Source organism: Silene latifolia, unplaced genomic scaffold (genome assembly GCF_048544455.1).
Source record: "Silene latifolia isolate original U9 population unplaced genomic scaffold, ASM4854445v1 scaffold_95, whole genome shotgun sequence".
In the NCBI taxonomy this organism is placed as follows: domain Eukaryota; kingdom Viridiplantae; phylum Streptophyta; class Magnoliopsida; order Caryophyllales; family Caryophyllaceae; genus Silene; species Silene latifolia.
This window is the reverse complement of record NW_027413826.1, coordinates 210,566-235,977: the sequence shown is the minus strand read 5'-3', so window position 1 is coordinate 235,977 and position 25,412 is coordinate 210,566. Positions and strand designations below refer to the sequence as shown.

Here is a 25,412-nt window from a genome sequence, read left to right as displayed (position 1 = left end):
TTTATATTTATCGTCTTAGTTCTCTATTTTATTATTTCTCATTTAAATCTACTTTTGATTGGGATAAAATGTCCGTGCATAATTTTACTATTTTAATTTAATAATTACTTTTCTTATATAAGCTCTCCTTGCATTTTAATATGGTTCAATCCGATTTGTAATTGGAAAATCCATTGTATGAGCTAATGAATCCAAATCCCATTAGTTAATCCCCTTATAAATAGATTTAACCTAGCAAGCAACTAGGTCAACCTATTTTTTTCAGGTGAAACCAGCCGCACGGCCTCCTCCACTTTTCCTCTCTTTTGTTCTCTTTTCTCCCTTTGAATCCATTGTTGAATATCTTTCCTTCTCTCAAACCCATACACAAATTATATTTTCATAATCCTTGCTCTTACCTCTACAACATATTATTCTCCATATATTTTTATGAGAATTATTTGTATGGACATTTAGACCTACCTTTAAGGTCTCCTATTTTAATGGGTGAAGAAGAAGAATAGTCTTTCATGGCATTTTCAAGGGTTTCGGTCTGTGCTTTTATTTTGTGTCGCTTTTCGGGATGTTGACACGAGTTGGAGACAAGATTTTGTTGGTCGTTTTCTTTATGGAGGTTTTCATTAATTCCTAATAAGGTAACAAGGTGTTTTCCTTTAATTGCGTTTATGCAATTGATGTAATTTGCATGATTTAATAATTGATTTGTGTAATTGGTACATGTTTGATTGTTTATTATCATGTTTAATTGTGTTTGTGTGTTTACGTATGTGTTTTATTGTTTAAATTGCATAACGTATCTTGCCTATGCTCCGTTTGGGTGTTTGGGCGTGCGGCTAGGGTTCCCCATGTAAACCCTAGTGGCGGCTTGGTGGTGGTGTGGGAGAAGACCTAGAGTTATAGCTAAACTAGTATAACCTTGAGATTATGGCTCAATGTTATAGATGGGTTGGTGCAACTCTGAGGTTGCAATAAAGTTATAGGTGGAGCCGTATAACTTTGAGATTATAGTTCAATGTTATAGCTGAGCTACTATAACTTAAGTCACATGTCGATGTTATAACTAATGCTAATGTAACATTGGGCTAATGAAGTCAATGTTATAGCTGAGCTAATATAACGTTGAGTTACAAGGTATGGTTATTGTTAAAGTTATAGTTGGGGTACTATAACATTGAATGGTTAATATTAAAGTTATAGCTGGGGTGCTATAACATTGGTTGTTTATACTTGTTTCATACGTTATGTGATGTTCAGTTGTTATTATATAAGCTTGTGTTGCATATGTGCTGGTTACTTATGCTCGTATGATAAATATGATAGTTAGTTATACTATCCTATGAGTTGAGTCGTGATGTTGTTCATGCATGTTAGTACAGTCAGTTATACTGTGCATTTGTTTGTTGGCTGGTTGAATAGGTGACAGTAGTATCAGTTATATACTATCGGAATGAACTAACGACACCCGTTGATGCGGGATTTATTTTGGTCTATGTTCGGTGGTGGCCAGAGTCATCAGTTATACGCTCTGGGTCCCGAGTGTCGTTCGGTGTAAAGTTATTGCATCGAGAGGTCTGGCCAGGTCTTAGGCATATAGGCAGTGGTGATATGCTGTACATAGTACCTTAGAGGCAGTGGTGATACGCTCCACACCGATGGAGGCAGTGGTGATACGCTCCGTCTGTCAGAGGCAGTGGTGATACGCTCTGATAAGTTAGAGGCAGTGGTGATACGCTCTAACGGGCGTTCGCTCTATTCGCTATGCTTTGTTGCTAGCTTTGTGCCTTCTGTTACTGTGGATTGTGTGTTACCGTATTCGCTATGCTTTGATGCTAGCATTGTGCCTTAAGTTGTTATGGGTCGTGTGCTACAGTGGTTATAAGTGTACATGGTCTAGTTCTTGCATGTGGTTTAGGTTTGCATGATTCCGTCTAAGATTGATAGGTCATGGTAAACTGTATTGAGTTTTCATGAGTATAGATGATCTCACATGTTTATTGGATTTACTTTTCAATTGTTAATGCTTGTTAGTTATATTAAATTGTTGTAAACACGACTGGTAGAGCATCTAGTCACTCCCGACTGACTGTCGACCCCCATTCTCAGGTTGTTCAGATGATTGCTGTTTTGGATGATATTGTTGGAATAAGTGTCCTCCGACAATAATGCGATCATAACTGTTGATCATAATGATCACATGTTTAAATCTCATTTTAAGAATACATGTGGGATGTAATATTTTACAGTCAAATGGTCCACACATATCGGTAATGATTGGCTTACTAGAGTTTGACATTACATGTCGCATTTACGGTGGTGATCAGTTGATCCCCTTAGGTCATACCTATAAGGAAATACTCTTAATTGATTATTTAATTAATCGTATGCCGATACGAGTTAATTAAATTGCTTAAAATTGACGGATGATTTGTGAGTAAGATTAACGTGTCTTATTATAATTCGATTAAGTTAGATACGGTCTAAGTAATCGAATTGTTTTATTACTTGGGTAAAATTATTGTTTACGAAACAATTGAAATTGAAATTGATTGAATAATTTATTATAAATACAAGACGTTGTAATTTATAATTTGATAAACCGTTTTGGTACAAGTAATTACGAATTACTAGTCGATTTTGTATATGACATGTTTTATGAGTATGTTGATTTTTAATATGTTAAAAATACATTACAATTTCATATGTCAAGTAATATGTCACATATGTTACAATTGATAAATGATAAAATAAAATGGACCTCCCATTTTATATATGTGCCGAAAATTAGAGCGTATTAGTGGATAATTTGTGTTGATTATTTTAATGAGTGAAAACACAACGATAACCTACCTATATGTAGCCATGCAAGCCTACACTTCTTGGGAATAAAGTTGGATCCATGCATTGGCTCCCCAATAGACCCCCCCACTGGTTTTCATGATGAGGCACCAATATGGATTCCTCCATATTTATTCTCTACAATTCTAATTTCTAAAGTGTAAGAAATATATTCTCTCTATGTCTTATGAAACATTTTAGAGAAATAAAAACCTCACAAAAGCTCCTCTCTTGACCGAAATATTCAAGAGCAAATACAATATATTTTGTGTCAATCTTTAAGTAAGACATATATTATTACTAGTTCATAATAATATAAGTTATTAAGGGTTTTTCTTGGGTATATACTTTTGGGAGAGGTTCTAATTTGGACCTTTGTTCATCCATTATAAGGAAGCTCAAGAACTAACAAATAGGTGAATTTGTTGGTGCCCTAATATCCGAAATCCCATAGTAAGATTGATGATTTCTTCTCTTATATTGTTTTAGTTTGCATGCATAAGATCTTGCTTTTATTTTATGACTAAATAAATTATTTCATATATGAATATGTAAATTAATGAGATTAATGATTTCAACAAGCAGTATCAAGAGCCTTAGGTTGTTTGCATGCAAATCGGTTTATGGTTTTTCCGAGTTATAAGATTAACATACAAAACTAATTAATTTGGATTTATGAAGATAAACCTAAAAATAACATTTCATGTTAAAAGTTTCTGGTCCTAAGTGATTTTTAGGACATTTTGGTTTATTTATGGATTTTATTGTTCATTTTATTTATTATTGGCATTAAAATGTGATTTTTATGAGAAAAATGTCATTTTTGGACGAAAAATAGGTAAACTTCGAATTTTCAGTGGTTTTTGGATATGTTTTCACATATATTATCTACTGATGGCCTGTAAATTTTCATGTTAAAATAAGTTGTTTTGCTCGAAATATGAATTTTAAAATTTTAAATCGTATTTAAATGGGTTTATACGTTAATATGAGCTATATTTCGAATCTGGTCATGGAAATTTAGTATGTTGTCACATGCAATTTTACAAGATGTGTGTAAAATATTTGGTGATAATGATGTCTTTATGCATGATTTATGAATTTTTGATGAAAAATCACATAAATAGTGACTATAATTGGTAATAATGCTAAAACATACTTCATGACCAAAGGAAAAATGTCACATCTTGCATTTTATCATATATTTCATATCTAAAAGTGAAAAGTTGATAAAAATATTTTTCTCATATTTTTATGGTCATATTTGTTAAAACCGATAAACCGCAACATTGTTTTTCTCGATAAATTTTCAAAATTTTTAACCTAAGTTTTGAACATTATGAGTGTCATGGTATTTTTCCAGAATGTTCATGAGTTTAAATTTCAAATTTCAAATTTATTTGAAATTTTTATAATTTAATTTGAAGTTTATAGCATAATTTTGTATTTTTGGGTCCATTTATGAACAATATTAAGAAATCAAGTTTAATTATTGTCAAAATATTAGTGGAGACTAAGTTTTGAGTCCTAAGATGGTTAGGGTAATTAACTTGTACATGAATATGAATTTATGTAATTATTGTGATTTTAATAAGTTAAATCACGCAAATCCATAAAAACCGATAAAATATACGATATTGGCTCTTAATGGCGATTTAGCATAAAATCTAGCATGTTCATACATATTATAATGCTGCATTTTATTTATGATTGTCATATTTTAATTTCATGTAATTTTGAATTATGTAATTTTACTTAGTATGGCCTTAGTTTTAATTGATATTACCCGAAATGTATGGGAATATCGATTCGGTTGTAATTTTTGTGATCTCGTATCACCGTTTTGTAATTTAATAGATTTAAATTTAATTTACAAATGTATAATAGGAAATTATGTAATTCATTTTGTAATTTAATTATTCCGGAGTTCCTTGAAGACGGTGCTATTCGAGAAGGCGGTCCATTAAAGAAGGTGTTGTCTTGAAGTGCGTGCCATATGAAGTTCAAGGGACCAAAGGAGTTGGTTTCCGAATTTGTAAAATAGTTTATTAGATTTACTTTTTTAGGAAGGTCATAGTAGGACTTTATTTTTATGCTTTGCATTTTATTTATATGTTGCATGCATCGCTAAATCGCCATAACTAAACATGCATTTTAAATCGAGTTTATCGACCGTGTCATTTATAATTATCGTAGTTCACCGCTTTAGTTCACTTAAAACGTGATAGATAATAAATTGACATGACCTCTCGTTAAATAAACAATTGAGACTTAGCCTTACCAAAAATTAGAAACCATGAAAACCTATTTCGTGAGGGAGTGCGCTCGGCCACACCGGGGTACAAACCTTGTTACGTAGGGGAAGTGGGTGATAAATGTCTATCCACCGAATTTATATTGATAAGGGATGTATCGGCCACACCGTGCCCAAGTTAATATGACTTTGGATCATGGACACATTTATTCAAAATTTGGATTGAGCTCAACGGAAGTATTCGTGACCGTAGTCGCATGTGTTCCGGGCTAAAGATAAATATTAATGTAATTTTATCAACCAAGAGTTCTAAAAGTAGAATCGATTAAAGAGTTAATCCACCGAGTTATATTGATAAGGGATGAATTGGCTACACCGTACCTAAGTTAATATAAATTTGGATCTTGGAATCATTTATAATAGTTGGGTAGAGGTCATTATATAAATGCTCATATCTTGTTAAATTATTTACATGTATTATTATAACGATAAATGTTTTGTTTTCATTATTCCGTTAATCATATTGTTCTAATTCTTTACCTCAAATTATATACGATATCATTTCGATTTTAGTTCAAATCTCCATTAAAACATCGTAACTAAAGACAAAATTTGAATTTTCTTTAAAAACCTCGTATTATCCATTGTAAGGATCTCTTGTGAAGAGTATAGATAAATGTTATTCGTGATCAAAAGGGTTTTTGATTCTTGACTAATATATCTACTTACAATGAATTGTTTCTCATATGCTTAATTGAGTTAAGTACTTTGAAACGTTACATCATTTTGGTGACTAGATTTGTTAGAAATCGTAATTGACCAAAATACCGCAACCACTTCAATGAAAGTTTTAAGACTAAACGAATGAATTGAGGAGTAGTCTTCATGTTTTTCCATTTTGCTTCTCTAAGCAAAGACTCATTGAAATGATTGGGAGCATTCTCTTAACCGTTAAGAAAAGGACGAGGTTCAAAGAAGTAAAATTAGAATGGAATTGATACAAGGTAATGTTAAAAGTAAAGTTATTGAGAATAACGATACTAAACCTATCAATCACGACTAATAAAGTTTCCATTATCTTAATTGTTGGACGCTAGAAAGGAAACTACCCCAAATTATTGAAGAATAAGCAAATTAGTTGTGGGACATCTAATGAGACCTTCTTCTCTAAATGATTATTTAATTGACATAAGTTTTGCTAGTACTACTTCGCCATTATTAGAAACCAATGGTGGTTTTCATCATTGTGTTTGATACATAGGATGATTAGAATATGACGACTAGCAACATATGATGTCTAGAGATAGAGTCATTGTGTACTCAATCTAGTTTTGGGTTTATATTTATACCATAATTATGACTATTAAGTGAATAAACTCTAAATAAGAATATAAACTTATTAAGATACAAAAGAGGTTTCACTTTTTCTGACCCTATACACCATGATTTGATGTATGGCTAGCCCATTATCAAGGTGATTATATTCTAAACCAAACTAGAATGATATATCATGTAGATGATGCAAGACTCAAATTGGTAACCCAAGATTAAACCTTAAATTCTGGAACGATGAACGCAATAAGTTATCGAGTACTCTTGGAACCATTAGATTGTTAATCTTATGGTATATGCGTATCTTGTATTCAAAGCAAGATTTCTCATGACTTTTGGTTGAAAGGAAATTGAGAATGCAAATCATTGATCTAGAAATGGTTGATCACTTTATTTTACCAACAATTTAAGTTGACACTAATGTGTTCACTTAATAAGGTAAATAGAGAAATCTTTGAAGAAGTTCAAAGAGTTCAAAGAACCACGATTTAGTCGTAATGGGATTATCAAAGTGAAGACTTTGATATAAGCCAAAATAAATGTGATATAGTATCACAAATTAATCTCTCTTAGCACGCATTATGGGATAATGTGTGGTTGGATAAAGAAATCAAACGCTATTCGATATGGTTTGGACTTTAATCAAGTTACTTTGAGTTACTTGATCCCCGGGATTTTATCATTTTGTCTAAATTATTTTTTCCACTAAATCTAAAACGAATCATTTGAGTTATGATATGATAGGGTACCATGTTCGTAAGTTTTAAAAAGAAACAAATGCTCAATTTTTCCTTACTATAATCACGAGTACAACGGGTTTGTGGCCCGTGAAGCTGTCTTTCTAGAATACAAGTTTATTTCTAGAAGACAGAGTGGGAGAAATTATTCAAGAGAGCCACAAAGAATTATTCAAGAGCCACAAAGAATGTTATGTTGCAAGAAACTGGTCTTTCTTGGCTACATGAGACGTTTTGTGTAAGACATTGTTTCTTCAAAACCTAGGAGGTTAAAGTCATCACTTGTTGAAGATAATGAATTAGTGTTACTTTTAGAAAGTAAAGAGCTTGCAACTTACAAAGAAATTGTTTGATTCAAGTTAATTACTTCTGGAAAGTAATGAACATATGAGTTACATGAGAGTGCTTAAGTCACAACTCAATACAAGGCTTAGAGCCATGAAAATCCGAAATAAATTCCAAGTGAATTGTTAGATATCAAAGCTTGATTGATAGCAAAGGGTTTTTGCACTAGTTGAAATGCTTAAGTCTATTTGGATCTTCCTAGGGATTGTATTTAATTATGATGATATTGTTGGAAATCTATATCTCATTATACAACATATTCTTATATGTTTCAAATTTATTTAGTCATAAAATAAATTCTAGATCTTATGCATGCAAACTAAAATAAATAAGTGAAGAAATCATTTTCTCACCATATGAATTTCGGTCAAATGGGCACCAACAAGATCTCCTTCTTGTTAGTTCTTGAGCTTTCCATATTGGATGAACATACATGACCTCAAAATAGAAGCCCTCCAATTAGTTGCACCCAAAACTATCCCTCAAACCCACAAACTAATATGTACTAGATATTTATATTGTGGTTTACCTTAAAATTGATTACTAACACTCATATATTACATTAATAATTTTAGTAATCTTTCATGAACAATTTGGATTAAAATCTCATCTTTTTGATGAAGATTAAAGAGAGAGAAGAGAGAAAAGTACATGAACTTTTGCATGTGTTGTATGAATGAATGATAAGTAAAATTAAGAGAAATAAAATTCTCCATCAACACCTAACAAAACCGGTTGGAGGGCTTAGTAAGACCAATGCATGGTCTTTTCTTTTTACTTTTGTCTTTACAAGAAAATAGATGTGTAAGAGTAGGTGTAAGGCTAGTTGTAGGTAGGCATCATCATGCCATTTTATTAAATAAAATAAAACAACCAAAACCCACTAACTCCTTCCATATTTCGGTCCATATATACATAAAATGGACTACCATTTTATTTTATCAATTTGTCATTTGTCACACAATATGTCACATGTAGTATGATACATGTTACTGATTAATTAAATGCATATTTATCACATAAATATCATTTTATAAATTAATTAAATTACATTTAACAAATTGACTAGTGATACTTGATCAAATAAATAAAATGGGTCATATAATTATAATTCACAACATCTTGTAATTATAATCAACCATTCATTCTTATCTTTATTGTTTCACAAACAATAAACAATTTTAGTAATAAAGCATTTTATTTACTAAAATAAATCTTATTCAATCCCATTACAATAAGATATCAATATTCTCTCTCACAAATTGAATTGTTCAATTTAAAGTAATTAATTAATCTGTATCGGTATACAATTAATTAACCTTTTCAATTAAGGGAATCGTCCTTTAGGTGTGACCTCAAGGGATCAACTGATCACCACCGTCGCACGACAGTAATGTCAAACTCTAGCCAGCCAATCATTACCGATATGTGTGGACCAGTTGACTATATATGTAATGTATCATCCCTTCCGTATTCTTATAATTAATGAGATTTAATAATGATATTTAAATCATGTGATCGCACCATTGTTGAGGACACATTTCCCAACAATCTCCCACTTGTCCTCGACAAGTGTGCGTCACCAATTCTCTTGTCCTATTACTATCTCCCACTCAATGCAAGGTGTCTTTCGGGTCGTACTTGCAAGTGATCATATCGAGAGTGGTTTCCTCGATCTGGAGAATAACTGATTGACCGGAATTTATCCACCATGGATACCTTCCGAGCGTGGCCACACATTTCCAGTTCATTACTCCTCGAGTGGCCCTGATATATTGTTTAAACCCTGACAAGGGGGTGGACAATTTCTATCGCACTTATTCCCTTCGACTAGCCACAACCATCATAACCCAAAATATGCCCATTTGACCCCATTTACGAAGGTCGTAGTAACACAAATCAAAGTTAATCTGAAACTGTGCCATCTTAGGTGAACAGTCTTTAGTCAAAAGAATCGACTCATTAGAATACTATAGTAGCTCTCGCCACGACCAGGCTTTATAAATTTGCCAGAACTCTATAAGTGGTCACTGCCGACAAAGTGTTCCTAACAGTCTGCCTATGTGATCGACTAGTCATCTCACATGACTCTATGGCACTTGAACTTGCCATCAATCGCATCACACTCTAGTCACTTCCAGACGTCACCTCATACAAGTGACTATGGGCGAATACAATGTTAATCCGTGTTCACTTTAACGGGGTTCAATGTTGTCTCTACAACCCGTTTGGATGTAACAAAGTATAAAAGGAGTTTTTAAAGTAAAAACTCGAACGACAAATGTGATTATCACATATGAATAGTCAATGCCTGATTACTATTTCATGTTCTATAATCTAATTTGATCTTGTATGTAGTTGTTCATTTCAATTCAATTGAAATGACATGACTCATCATGTTAAGCCTATGAGAAGGCTTTGGTTAGTAGGTTTTATCAACTTCTTGTACCTTACTCAACCTTACTACATACTCGTTTTTCCTTTGTAATATATACATCTGTGAAATAAATTGGGCTGATCGTCTATTTTGTGTAAAACAGCCGATTATTTGCAAGCTAAACGAAGAGCAAAATGGCAAGATACCATGGAGAAAATGACAACAAATGGTCCCCTTTTGTGTCTCCTAAAAGTGCCAAAATAAATTGAAGAGCAAGGCAACCCAACAAGACTTGAGGAGCTTGTCCTTGGCTATTTAGGACCAGCCATTTTGGCGTGAAAATGCTGGCTGCCAAGGGTGTTTTCTTTTGTCATTTTTGTCTAGCTTTATGATGTAAAATATCTACTTGTTGTTTTGTCCATTTCCTCTTTTAATTAGGACCATAGGATTCAATGTTAAATGTATGGCCAAGATGTAACTTGAGCATCTATATAAGGAGCTCAATTCCCTTGTAAAAATCAGATTAGAGATTATGAGAATGAGAATATGAGGTGTTTTTGAAAACCCTTTCATTAGTTCATTGCTTTGTGCTTGAACAACCTCCTTTGCTTAGTGCTTGGAGATGACTCTTTCCATTTGCTTAGTGCTTTGGAAGAGTATTATCCTAGGCCTAAACATGCTTTGTGATCTTGTTTAAGTCATATCTTTCATTTTATGTTTCAAATAAAACCTCCCAAAACAGCCCCCCTAAAACCGAGACATTACTACTCCAAAACAGCCCATTTTCGAGTTGATTTTTGTCGTATGGTTGCTGCGTTTTTTTGGCCTATTTTGGGCTGATTAAGGACCACCTCATCGTTTTAGTACAAAGTGGTATCAGAGCTTCGACTCTTGCGTTTTCTTAAACCAAGACGATCTTGGGAAATGGTGGTCCTTGGTGTTCTCGGGTGTGACACCACAAATCTGTGCGCGGCTTGATTTGTGGGTGTTGGCTTTGGTTCGAGCACTTGTGTGTTGCTCGGGTCGAGTTGGCTAACAAGAGGGTTCGGTCTTTGCTAAGTGCTTGACTAGAATGGGCTCTTGTTGTTTCCCTCTTTAACATCTATACTACATTTTTCTGAAATTGTATTTGTTTTTGAAATCGTCTTTTGTTATACCATGTTCTTAACCGCGAAAGTTTGAGGACAAACTTTTCTCAACAAAGAGAGTTTGAAATAAATTGGGCTGATCGTCTATTTTGTGTAAAACAGCCGATTATTTGCAAGCTAAATGAAGAGCAAAATGGCAAGATACCATGGAGAAAATGACAACAAATGGTCCCCTTTTGTGTCTCCTAAAGGTGCCAAAATAAATTGAAGAGCAAGGCAACCCCACAAGACTTGAGGAGCTTGTCCTTGGCTGTTTAGGACCAGCCATTTTGGCGTGAAAATGCTGCCTGCCAAGGGTGTTTTCTTTTGTCATTTTTGTCTAGCTTTATGATGTAAAATATCTACTTGTTGTTTTGTCCATTTCCTCTTTTAATTAGGACCATAGGATTCAATGTTAAATGTATGACCAAGATGTAACTTGAGCATCTATATAAGGAGCTCAATTCCCTTGTAAAAATCAGATTAAAGATTATGAGAATGAGAATATGAGGTGTTTTTGAAAACCCTTTCATTAGTTCATTGCTTTGTGCTTGAACAACCTCCTTTGCTTAGTGCTTGGAGATGACTCTTTCCATTTGCTTAGTGCTTTGGAAGAGTATTATCCTAGGCTTAAACATGCTTTGTGATCTTGTTTAAGTCATATCTTTCATTTTATGTTTCAAATAAAACCTCCCAAAACAGCCCCCCCTAAAACCGAGACATTACTACTCCAAAACAGCCCATTTTCGAGTTGATTTTTGTCGTATGGTTGCTGCGTTTTTTTGGCCTATTTTGGGCTGATTAAGGACCACCTCATCGTTTTAGTGCACATCTGCATTACAAAACTTTCTGAGTACGTGTCGAGATCCAATCAAGACATAGGCCCTTTAGCCCAAGAATGGCTCCCACTGCTTTCACAGTGTGCGGGGCTCATCCTCATGCACATCTCATGATTACAAGTGTACTCAATTTCCGTTATAAATATCTCTCATTGTTCTTTATTGCCTAGAACGATTCTAGAAAATCTATTTCTTAAATAACATAGCCAAAATGGTATCTTAACCATCCTAATGTGTTTTGATTATGGTTTTGTCGGAAACCATGCGCAATCTCAATTGTCAATTGTCAATTGTCACTTGTGTAACACCCTTACACAAAATTGCATCATAAACACTTTGCTTAACTTCCTTAATGCTTCTGCAAGCACTTAAGGATAATCTTTATGGCTTACTTGGTAAAGGTTACTTAAATTCGATTTTGAAAACAACTCATCATACTCAAAGTATATGAAGTGTTATACATCATTACTCATTTAATTGATCCGGCAGCAGAAGCAAATGAATTCAATCAAATATGTTCAATTTAATTGAACTAGTCATGAATCTTATCAACATAAGACTTCTTATTGGTGCTAATATCATGTGGATTTATCTTCATAAATCCGGATATTAAAGATGTATTATAATACTCCAAAAGTCTTACATCATTCGCAATGATCAATATGTCATCCACATATAAGACTGATTAAAATTACCGTAACTCCCACTAAACTCCATGTATAAACACAACTTCTCGACTTATCGAGAAAAGTTTTATAACATGATCAAATCATTGATTCCATCTCATTGATGTCCTACTTAAGACCCTCTCTTAAGTTTCACATTATCTTAGGATTGCAAGAATCTACAAAACTCATGACATGTATTGAATACAATCCTTCTTTTGAAGAAGTGGGTTTTAGATTCACATGCTGTATGTGTATCCTCATAATGAAACACAATCCCTAAGAAGATCCAAATAGACTTAAGCGTTTTAACTAGTGCAAAACCCTTTGCTACCAATCAAGCTTTGAAATCTCTCTTTATTAGTGCAAAACCCTTTGTCACTAATGAAGCCTTTTTATTTCGGATTTTCATGGCTCTAAGCCTTGTATTGAGTTGTGACTTAAACACTCTTATGTAAGTCATTTGTTGATTACTTTCCAGAAGTAATCAACTTGAATCAAACAATTTCTTTTGTAAGTTACAAGCTCTTTTCTTTCTTAAAAGTAGCATGAATTCATCATCTTTAACAAGTGACGAATTTAACCTCCTAGGTTTTAAAGAAACAACGTCTTACACAAAACGTCTCATGTAGCTAAGAAAGACCAGTTTCTTGCGACATAACATTCTTTGTGGCATTCTTTGTGGCTCTTGAATAATTTCTCCCACTCTGTCTTCTAGAAATAAACTTGTATTTTAGAAAACAAATTCTTCACGAGCCGCAAACCCTGCGTACTCGTGATAATTGAAAAGGGAAAAATGAGCATTTGTTTCTTGTGAAAACTTACAAACATGGTACCCTTACCATTTCATATCTCATATGATTCGATTTAGTGGAAAAATAATTTAGACAAAAATGATAAAATCCCCAAAAGGATCAAGTAACTCAAAGTAACTTGATCGAAGTCCAAACCATATCGAATAGCGTTTGAATTCTTTTCCAATCACACATTATTCCATAATGCATGCTAAGAGAGATTAACTTGTGATACTATATCACATTTCCTTTGGCTTATATCAAAGTCTTCACTTTGATAATCCCATCACGACTAAATCGTGATTCCTTGAACTCTTTAAACTTCTTCAAAGATTTTTCTATTTACCTTATTAAGTGAACATATTAGCGTCAACTTAAATCATTGGTAAAAGAAAATGATCAACCTATTTTGGATCGATGATTTACAACCTCGATCTCCTTTTTAACCAAAAGGCACGAGACATCTTGCTTTGAATACAAGATACGCATATACCATTAACAATCTAATGGTTTCAAGAGTACTCGATAACTCTTTGCGTTCATCATTCCAAAATTTAAGGTTTAATCTTGGGTTACCAATTTGAATCTTACATCATCTACATGATATATCATTCTAGTTTGGTTTAGAATATAATCACCTTGATAATGGGCTAGCCATACATCAAATCGTGGTGTATAGGGTCACAAAAGTGAAAACCTCTTTTGTATCTTAACAAGTTTATATTCTTATTTAGAGTTTATGCACTTAATAGTCACAATTAAGTACAACTTTAAATCCAAAAACTAGATTGAGTACACAATTACTCTCTCTCTCGACATTATTGTTGCTAGTCGTCATATTCTAATCATCTTATGTGTCGAATACAATGATGAAAACCTCCACTGGTTTCTAATATTGACGAAGTGGTACTAGCAAAATTTATGTTTAATCAAATAAACAATTAGAAGAAGATCCCATTAGATGTCCCACAACTAACTTGTTGATTCTTCAATAATTTGGGGTAGTTTCCTTTCTTGTGTCCAACATTTAAGACAATGAAAACTTTATCGGTCGGGTTTGATAGGTTTAGTATCGCTATTCTCAACAACTTTACTTTCAACATTACTTTGTATAAATTCCATTATAATCTTTACTTCTTGAACCTCGTCCTCATCTTAATGGTTTAAGAGAATGCTCCCACTCATTTCAATGAGTCTTTGCTTTGAGAAGCAAAATTGAATTCAAGAAGATTACTCTTCATTTGTTCGTTTTAGTCTTAAAACTTTCATTGAAGTGGTTGCGTTATTTTGGTCAATTACGAATTCTGAAAATCTAATCACCAAAAAAATTTATCGCTTCAAGGTACTTAATTCAATTAAGTATATGAAACATAATCCATTGTAAGTAGAAGTGTTAGTCAAGAATCAAAAACCTGTTTGATAATGAATAACTTGAATCTATACTCTTTACAAGAGATCCTTAGCAATGGTTCGTTTGAGGTTTTAGAAGCAAATTCAAATTTTGTCTTTAGTTACGCTGTTTTAATGGAGATTTGTATCAAAATCGAAATGATATCGTATATGAATTGTGGTAAAGAAATAGAACAATATAAAAAACGGAATAGTGGAAAACTTAACATTTATCGTTTTATTAATACTTGTAAATAACAAGTAAAGCATTTACATAGTGACCTCTACCCAACTATGATAAATGATTCCAAGACCCAAATTCATATTGACTTAGGCTCGGTATGGCCGATGAAACCCTTATCAATATAACTCGGTGGATTAACGTTTTAATCAATTCTACTTTTAGAACTCTTGGTCGATAAAATTACTTTAATAATTATCTATAGCCCGGAACACATGCAACTATGGTCACGAATACTTCCGTTGAGCTCAATCCAAATTTCGAATAAATGTGTCCATGATCCAAATCCACATCAACTTGGGCACAGTATGGCCGATGAAACCCTCATTAACATGAACACGGTGGATAAACATTCATCACCCACTTCCCCTACGTAACAAGGTTTGTACCCCGGTAGGGCCGAGTGCACTCCCTCGCGAAATAGGTTTTCATGGTTTCTACTATTTGGTAAGGCTATGTATCAATTAATTGTTTTAACGATAGGTCATGTCAATTTATTATCTATCACGTTTTAAGTGAACTAAAGCGGTGAACTACGATAATTCTAATTGACACGGTCGATAAACTCGATGAAAGAAGATGCATGTTTTAGTTATGGCGATTTAGCGATGCATGCGACATATAAATAAAATGCAAAGCATAAAAAAATCCTAGTATGGCCTTCCTAAAATAGAAAATCTAATTAACTATTACATATTCTGAAACCAACTCCATTGGTCCCTTGAACTTCGGTTGTGGCACGCATCTCGAGGTAACACCGTCTTTATGTATCACCATCTTGAAGAAATCCGTCTTGGGGAACTCAGAGATAAAATCACAATAAATTACATAAAATCATATTTATGCACAAGTTAATTACCCTAACTTCTTAGGACTTAAAATTAGTCTTCACTAACCATTTGACCATAATTAACTCATATTTCTTAATATTGTTCTTAAAAGGACTCAAAATTACAATAAAAATGTTATAAACTTCAAATAAATCACAAAAATTTCAAATAAATTCAAAATTTAAAATTTAAACTCATGAACATTCTGTAAAAATACCATGACACTCATAATATTCAAAAACTTAGGTTAAAAATTTCGAAAGTTATCGGGAAAAACAATGTTGCGGTTTATCGGATTTATCAATAAAAATCATAAAAACATGAGAAAAATTATATTCATCAACTTTTCAATTTTAGATCTGAAAAATATAATAAAATTCAACATGTGACGTTTTTCCTTAGTCATGAAGTATGTTTTAGCAATTTTTCATTGATTAAGTCATTATTTATGCTATTTTTCATCAAAAATCCATAAATCATGCATGAAGACTTCATTATAGCCTATTATTTTACACACATCTTGTAAAATTTCATGTGACAACATACTAATTTCTATGACCAGATTCAAAATATTTCTCATATTAACCTATTTTCATCTAAATCCGATTTTTATAATGAAAAATCCATTTTTCGAGCATAAGAACTCATAAAATTATGAAAATTTCCAGATCATCTAAAAATAATATATGTGAAAACATATCCAAAAACCACTGGAAAATTCAAAGCTTAGCTAATTTTCGTCCAAAAATGACATTTTTATCATAAAAATCACATTTTAATGCCAATATAATTAAAATGAACAATAAAAATACATAAATTGACCAAAATATCCTAAATACATTTTAGGATCAGAAACTTTAACATGCATAAATTATTTTCGTGATATATCATAATATCACAAATTTACAAGTTTTGTTTGTTAATCATATAACTCGGAAAAACAATAACCGATTTGCATGCAAACAACCTTGTGCTCTAGATACCGCTTGTTGGAAATCTATATCTCATTATACAACATATTCTTATATGTTTCAAATTTATTTAGTCATAAAATAAATTCTAGATCTTATGCATGCAAACTAAAATAAATAAGTGAAGAAATCATTTTCTCACCATATGAATTTCGGTCAAATGGGCACCAACAAGATCTCCTTCTTGTTAGTTCTTGAGCTTTCCATATTGGATGAACATACATGACCTCAAAATAGAAGCCCTCCAATTAGTTGCACCCAAGACAATCTCTCAAACCCACAAACTAATATGTACTAGATATTTATATTGTGGTTTACCTTAAAATTAATTACTAACACTCATATATTACATTAATAATTTTAGTAATCTTTCATGAACAATTTGGATTAAAATCTCATCTTTTTGATGAAGATTAAAGAGAGAGAAGAGAGAAAAGTACATGAACTTTTGCATGTGTTGTATGAATGAATGATAAGTAAAATTAAGAGAAATAAAATTCTCCATCAACACCTCACAAAACCGGTTGGAGGACTTAGTAAGACCAATGCATGGACTTTTCTTTTTACTTTTGTCTTTACAAGAAAATAGATGTGTAAGAGTAGGTGTAAGGCTAGTTGTAGGTAGGCATCATCATGCCATTTTATTAAATAAAATAAAACAACCAAAACCCACTAACTCCTTCCATATTTCGGTCCATATATACATAAAATGGACTACCATTTTATTTTGTCAATTTGTCATTTGTCACACAATATGTCACATGTAGTATGATACATGTTACTAATTAATTAAATGCATATTTATCACATAAATATCATTTTATAAATTAATTAAATTACATTCAACAAATTGACTAGTGATACTTGATCACATAAATAAAATGGGTCATATAATTATAATTCACAACATCTTGTAATTATAATCAACCATTCATTCTTATCTTTATTGTTTCTCAAACAATAAACAATTTTAGTAATAAAGCATTTTATTTACTAAAATAAATCTTATTCCATCCCATTACAATAAGATATCAATATTCTCTCTCACAAATTGAATTGTTCAATTTTAAGGAATTAATTAATCAGACGGTATACAATTAATTAACCTTTTCAATTAAGGGAATCGTCCTTTAGGTGTGACCTCAAGGATCAATCGATCACCACCGTCAAGCACGACAAGAATGTCAAACTCTAGCCAGCCAATCATTACCGATATGTGTGGACCAGTTGACTATATATGTAATGTATCATCCCTTCCGTATTCTTGTAATGAGATTTAATAATGATATTTAAATCATGTGATCGCACCATTGTTGAGGACACATTTCCCAACAGATATATAGCTAGTGAATCTAAAACCCACTTCTTCAATTAGAAGGATTGTATTCAATACATGTCATGAGTTTTGTAGATTCTTACAATCCTAAAATAATGTGCAACTTAAGAGATTGTCTTAAGTAGGACATCAATGAGTTGGAATCAACATTTTGATCATATGATAAAACTTTGCTCAATAGGTTGAGAAGTTGTGTTTATACATGAAGTTTAGTGGGAGTCACGGTAATTTTAATTGGTCTTATATGTGGATGACATATTGTTCATTGGGAATGATTTAAGACTTTTGGAGTATTATAATACATCTTTAATATCCGGATTTATGGAGATAAATCTACATGATATTAGCGTCAAATAAGAAGTCTTATGTTGATAAGATTCATGATTAGTTCAATCAAGTTGAACGTATTTGATTGATTCCATTTGCTTCCGCTGCCGGATCAATTAAATGAGTAATGATGTATAACACTTCATATACTTTGAGTATGATGAATTGTTTCAAAATCGAATTTAAGTAATAGTTACCAAATAGCTATATAGATTATCCTTAAGTGCTTGTAGAAGCATTAAGGGTGTAAAGTTATGTGTTTTGATGCAATTCACTAATTTGTGTAAGGGCTTACACTAATGACTGTTGAGATTGTATAAGGTTTCAGATAAAACCATATTCAAAACACGTGAAGATGGTTAAGGAACCATTGTGGCTATGTTATTTAAGAAATAGATTTGCTAGAATCGTTCTAGGCAATTAAGAACAATGAGAGATATTTACAACGGAAATTGAGTACACTTGCAATCATGAGATGTGCAAGAAGGATGAGTCCCGCACACTGTGAAAAAAGTGAGAGCTATTCTAAGGCTAGAGGGCCTATATCTGGATTGGATCTAGACACGTGCTCAGAAAGTTTTGTAATGCAAATGTATACATTACAAAGGAAAACGAGTATGTAGTAAGGTTGAGTAAGGTACAAGAAGTTGATAAAACCTACTAACCAAAGCCTTCTCATGGGCTTAACATGATGAGTCATGTCATATGTCATTTTAATTGCGTTGAGATGAACAACTACATATATAAGATGAAAACTGATTATAAGAATATGAAGTAGTAATCAGGTATTGACTATTCATATGTAATAATCACATTTGTCGTTCGAGTTTTTAAATCTAAAAACTCCTTTTATACTTTGTTACATCCAAACGGGTTGTAGAGACAATATTGAACCCCGTTAAAGTGAACCCGGATTAACATAGTATTCGCCCATAGTCACTTGTATGAGGTGACGTCTCAAAGTGACTAGAGTGTGATGAGATTGATGGCAAGTTCAAGTGCCATAGAGTCATGTGAGATGACTAGTCGATCACATAGGCAGACTGTTAGGAACACTTACGCTTTGTCGGGCCTTATGACCGCTTATAGAGTTCTGGAAAATTTATATAGCCTGGTCGTGGCGAGAGCTACTATAGTATTCTAATGAGTCGATTCTTTTGACTAAAGACTGTTCGCCTAAGGTGGCATAGTTTCAGATTAACTTTGATTTATGTTACTACGACCTTCGTAAATGGGGTCAAATGGGCATATTTTGGGTTATGATGGTTGTGGCTAGTCGAAGGGAATAGTGCGATAGGAATTGACCACCCCCTTGTCAGGGTTAAAACAATATCTCAGGGCCACTCGAGGAGTAATGAACTGGAAATGCGTGGCCACGCTCGGAAGGTATCTATGGTAGATAACTCCGGTTAATCAGTTATTCTCCAGATCGGATCACTTGCAAGTACGACCTGAAAGACACCTTGCATTGAGTGGGAGATAGTAATAGGACAAGAGAATTGGTGACGCACACTTGTCGAGGACAAGTGGGAGATTGTTGGAATAAGTGTCCTCCGACAATAATGCGATCACAACTGTTGATCATAATGATCACATGTTTAAATCTCATTTTAAGAATACATGTGGGATGTAATATTGTACAGTCAACTGGTCCACACATATCGGTAATGATTGGCTGACTAGAGTTTGACATTATCGTGCAAATGCGGCGGTGGTGATCGATTGATCCCCTTAGGTCATACCTATAGGGAAATACTCTTAATTGATTATTTAATTAATCGTATGCCGATACGAGTTAATTAAATTGCTTAAAATTGACGGATGATTTGTGAGTAAGATTAACGTGTCTTATTATAATTCGATTAAATTAGATACGGTCTAAGTAATCGAATTGTTTTATTACTTGGATAAAATTATTGTTTACGAAACAATTGAAATTGAAATTGAATGAATAATTTATTATAAATACAAGACGTTGTAATTTATAATTTGATAAACCGTTTTGGGACAAGTACTTACGAATTACTAGTCGATTCTGTATATGACATATTTTATGAGTATGTTGATTTTTAATATGTTAAAAATACATTACAATTTCATATGTCAAGTAACATGTCACATATGTTACAATTGATAAATGACAAAATAAAATGGACCTCCCATTTTATAAGTGCCGAAAATTAGAGGGTATTAGAGGATAAATTGTGTTGCTTATTTTAATAAGTGAAAACACAACGATAACCTACCTATATGTAGCCATGCAAGCCTACACTTCTTGGGAAGAAAGTTGGATCCATGCATTGGCTCCCCAATAGACCCCCCCTCCTCCCCCTCCCCCCCAACCGGTTTTCATGATGAGGCGCCAATATGGAATCCTCCATATTTATTCTCTACAATTCTAATTTCTCTAGTGTAAGAAATATATTCTCTCTATGTCTTATGAAACATTTTAGAGAAATAAAAACCTCACAAAAGCTCCTATCTTGACCGAAATATTCAAGAGTAAATACAATATATTTTGTGTCAATCTTTAAGTAAGACATATATTATTACTAGTTCATAATAATATAAGTTATTAAGGGTTTTTCTTGGGTATATGCTTTTGGGAGAGGTTCTAATTTGGACCTTTGTTCATCCATTATAAGGAAGCTCGAGAACTAACAAATAGGTGAATTTGTTGGTGCTCTAATATCCGCAATCCCATAGTAAGATTGATGATTTCTTCTTATATATTGTTTTAGTTTGCATGCATAAGATCTTGCTTTATTTTATGACTAAATAAATTATTTCATATATGAATATGTAAATTAATGAGATTAATGATTTCAACAGATATCTTGCCGGGGAAGTACTATGCGGCGAGATGAATAATAAAATTGGAGTTTGCTTTATGTTTAAGAACCTTTGAATAATGTATTAGTTTGTTTTGGTTTTAGTAGCGAATCGGATTGGTCAGGTGTTTCCGCCACCTTAACCCTTTTATCGGTATTATACTCTGATATTTACTTTATATTACGTTTTTCCTTTGTTTTATAATCCGGATTGTTACACTATCCATCAGGGAAGGAGCAATACCTATTCCTTCAAGCAAAGCAGCAAGAAGATCACATTGACCCCTCTACCACCTAATCAGAAGAACTATGGGAGTCCAAGTGTGACTGATGGACTCAATGGAGTTTTATTTCTATCTAAAGCAGAAATGGTCAAGGAAATGCAACAAGAACAACCTATTCTTATCTTGGTGTCCAAGGGAATTCCTGAAGATGTGGAGCATCAACTGCCAGCAGAGGTTAGACCATTACTTGAACAATACCAGGATGTCTTCCCTGCTGAATTGCCAAGTGGATTACCTCCACTAAGAGATATTGAGCACTAGATTGACCTTGTGCCAGGATCTCTACTCCCTAACAGACCTGCATACATGTGTGATCCTGATGCTACAAGAGAATTGCAGAAGCAAATTCATGAGCTGATGAACAAGGGATTTGTGAGAGAATCCATGTGCTGTCCTAGTACTGTTGGTACCTAAGAAGGATGGAACTTGGAGGACGTGTATTGACAGCAGAGCCATCAACAACATCACAGTCAAGTATAGGTTCCCTATACCTAGGTTGGATGACATGCTGGATGAGTTACGTGGTGCCATGATCTTTTCTAAAATTGATCTTAGGCAGGGTTATCATCAAGTGAGAATTAGAGAAGGAGACGAGTGGAAGACTGCCTTCAAAACTAAGCAAGGGCTCTATGAGTGGTTGGTTATGCCATTTAGGTTATCAAATGCCCCCAGCACTTTTATTAGATTGATGATAGAAGTGTTGAGGCCTTGCTTCGGGAGATTTGCTGTGGTGTACTTTGATGACATCCTAATCTACAACGAATCCACTGGAGAACATTTGAGCCACCTTGAGAAAGTATTCCAAATCCTGAGAGGCAGCAAATTGTTTGGAAAATTGGAGAAATGTACCTTCTTGGCTTCTGAGATTAAGTACCTAGGATACATCATCTCTGGAAGGGGGATTTCTGTGGATCAGGATAAGATTGATGCCATTAAATCTTGGCCAATCCCTAAGAGCATCACTGAAGTAAGAGGCTTCCATGGTCTTGCTTCCTTTTACAGAAGATTTATCAAAATCTTCAGTGCTGTTGTTGCCCCTATCACAGAGTGTATGAAGAAAGGAGAGTACAAATGGACTGAGAATGCTCAACAAGCATTCAACTTGATCAAAAGAATGTCGTGTGAGCCACCTGTTCTCAGACTACCTAATTTTAACTGTGTGTTTGAGGTAGAATGTGATGCCAGTGGTGTTGGCATATGAGCTGTATTGATTCAGGAGAGGAAGCCTGTGGCCTACTTTAGTGAGAAGCTAAGTGGAGCCAAGCTAAGCTATTCCACTTATGATAAAGAATTCATTTAATTGTTAGGGCTCATATGCATTAGAGCCTTTTGTTCTACATTCAGATCATGAAGCTTTTAAGTATATCAATGGCCAGCACAAGCTCAATCACAGGCATGCCAAATGGATTGAGTTATTGCAATCCTTCACATTCTCAAGCAAGTACAAAGAGGGTAAGCAAAACATTATTGCTGATGCACTATCTAGGAGATATTCATTGCTGACAGTAATGGAACAGAAAGTTCTTGGGTTTGAGTTCATGAAAGAGCTTTATAAAGATGATCCTGATTTTTATGAGGACTGGTTGGCTCAAACAGAAGCGACTAAGATCCAGGGAACCAAATTCTTGCTACAAAAAGGTTTTCTGTTCCATGGGAACAAGCTATGTGTTCCAAGAGGCTCATAAAGGGATCTGTTGATCAAAGAAGTTCACTCTAGTGGGTTAGGAGGTCATTTTGGGGTCCAAAGGACTCTATATATCTTACAGGATCAGTTCTACTGGCCCAAAATGATGGGGGATCTCCAGATAGTGCTCAAATGGTGATCCATCTGCCAGCAAGCCAAGAGTTCATTTCAGGCAGGCCCCTATACACCATTACCAGTGCCAAACAAACCATGGAAAGATGTGAGCATGGACTTTATCATAGCCTTACCAAGAACTCAAAGGGGAAATGACTCAGTAATGGTTGTAGTTGACAGGTTCAGTAAAATGGCTCCTTTCATAGCATGTAGGAAGACTAAGGATGTTGTGAGTGTTGCTGAACTTTATTTCAGTCATATTGACAAGATACATGGAGTTTCTAAGACCATAGTCTCAAACAGAGATGTCAAGTTCATGAGTTATTTCTGGAAGACATTGTGGAAGCTACTCAGTACCAGGTTGTTATTCAGCACATAACACCACCCACAAACATATGGCCAAACTGAGATCACAAACAAAACCTTGGGAAGGATATTGAGGTGCATTGTTAACAAGTCCTTAAATGATTGGGATTTGATGTTGCCCTAAGCTGAGTTTGCTTTCAACAGGGCTCCCTCATCTGCAACTGGTCACAGTCTATTTGAAATAGTTTATGGGATCAACCCTCTGATGCCCCTAGATCTTTCAAGTGTACCCAAGGAGGAAGTGAATATGATGCTAAGAAGAGGGTGGAACAGATGCTGAAGCTCCATGAAACTGTCAAGAGACAAATTGAAAAAGCCAATGACAGGTATAAGAAACAGACCAAGAGTCCTAAATAGAAGAAAGAATTCATGCCAGGTGACCTTATATGGATCCACTTAAAGGAAGGAAAGGTTCCCTGCTAAGAGAAAGAACAAGCTGATGCCTAGGGTAGAGGGTCCTTTCGAAGTCATTGAAAAAATTGGTCCAAATGCTTACAAGATAGACCTTCCTGGTGAGTATGGGGTGCATTGAACATTTAATATAGGAGACCTGAGTCCTTACTATGGCAAGTCTGATGATGAAGAAGGACCAAGCTTGAGGTCAAGCCCTTTTCAAGAAAGGGAGGTTGCAGCAGGAGCTTGATCAGGGGCTCCCAAGCTTAACCAACCCACAGACTAGGTCCAGGCAACACCTACTGCACCACCAGAGATGCCTATCAAGAGGTTCACAAGATCAAGCTTTCAACAGCCACCATGGCCAACTGAAAGGAGTCTTAATTAAAAGTCCAAGCAAGGGTCTCTAAGCATCCACACCAATCATCCTAAAATGAAATGTAATTCAACAGAAAATTCAGCAACAGGAAAGTAAAGCAGTCACATGTTGGAGTTAAAGCATAAAGCAGCATTCCTTTTTTGGTGAGGCATTTGTGAGGCTCCTTGTAAAGGGTTGTTGCAGCATTTCCACAAAGCCTGCCATAAGAAAACAACAACAAGAAGCCTTGACTTCAACTAGCCACCAAATGAACAACAAACTGTTCACAAGAAGACAAGTGACAGTGACAGCCTGCAACAATGCTTTATTTCAGTATGTTTTACCCATTTGCTTTTTTTTTCACTTATTCACCTTATTTACCAGTTTTTAAGATAATTTATGTTTTTTGTACTCATCTTAGTTTAATTCTGGACCATTGGATGCTAGGGTTTCGAATTATAATCCAAAGACAAGGCCTATATAAGGACCTATGTCTCATCTGTTTCAAGCAGATTATTTTTGAATGAAAAACCTAGCCTTGAGACTTCTCTTATTTCTTTCAAACTTGTGTTAAGCCATAGTTTGGAACCCTGGCCTGATAATTAACCTGTGATCTCTATGGTTAATTGATCAAAGTCAGTTTGACACCTTTAAATTGAACTTGTGCCTGTCCGTGGTTCAGTTTGATTGTGTTGAGCAAAGTTCAAGCTTTAATCCTGTGTTCACTGTGTATTTGAGTCTGAAATTTGTTAAGTTATCATCTTAGATTTCTTGTGAATCTTCTGTGGAAATTTAGGATCTTGACTATATCATTTTATCACACAAACAAGTCCCCTAAATCAGTTGAGTCTGTTGTCTGCAATCTCAGGACTTCAGGCTATTTCAGCCAATATTAAAAATACTTGGAGCCCTCCTAAATTCATGAAACTTGGTACAGTTTTAGACCCATGTTCAAACTTATTTATCAGAAAATTTCTGAATTT

At 34.0% G+C, this 25,412-nt stretch overlaps 1 protein-coding gene across 1 annotated transcript; it reads left to right on the top strand.

Moving 5' to 3' along the window:
- The first annotated feature begins 23,475 nt into the window (after positions 1-23,475).
- LOC141640588 (uncharacterized) lies at positions 23,476-25,195 on the top strand. The gene is made up of 4 exons (XM_074449322.1): positions 23,476-23,672; positions 23,864-24,004; positions 24,081-24,201; positions 25,112-25,195. Exons 1-4 carry the CDS (start codon positions 23,476-23,478, stop codon positions 25,193-25,195), a joined length of 543 nt encoding a protein of 180 aa, XP_074305423.1.
- Positions 25,196-25,412: the final 217 nt, after the last annotated feature.

What these genes read in the sequence shown, in the direction of transcription:
- LOC141640588 (XM_074449322.1), top strand. Translation starts at nt 23,476, where the DNA reads ATGGTTGTAGTTGACAGGTTCAGTAAAATGGCTCCTTTCATAGCATGT. An exon ending in TGGAAGCTACTCAGTACCAG is followed by an intron (nt 23,673 to 23,863) that starts GTTGTTATTCAG and finishes TATTTGAAATAG; the next exon opens with TTTATGGGATCAACCCTCTG. An exon ending in ATTGAAAAAGCCAATGACAG is followed by an intron (nt 24,005 to 24,080) that starts GTATAAGAAACA and finishes ATCCACTTAAAG; the next exon opens with GAAGGAAAGGTTCCCTGCTA.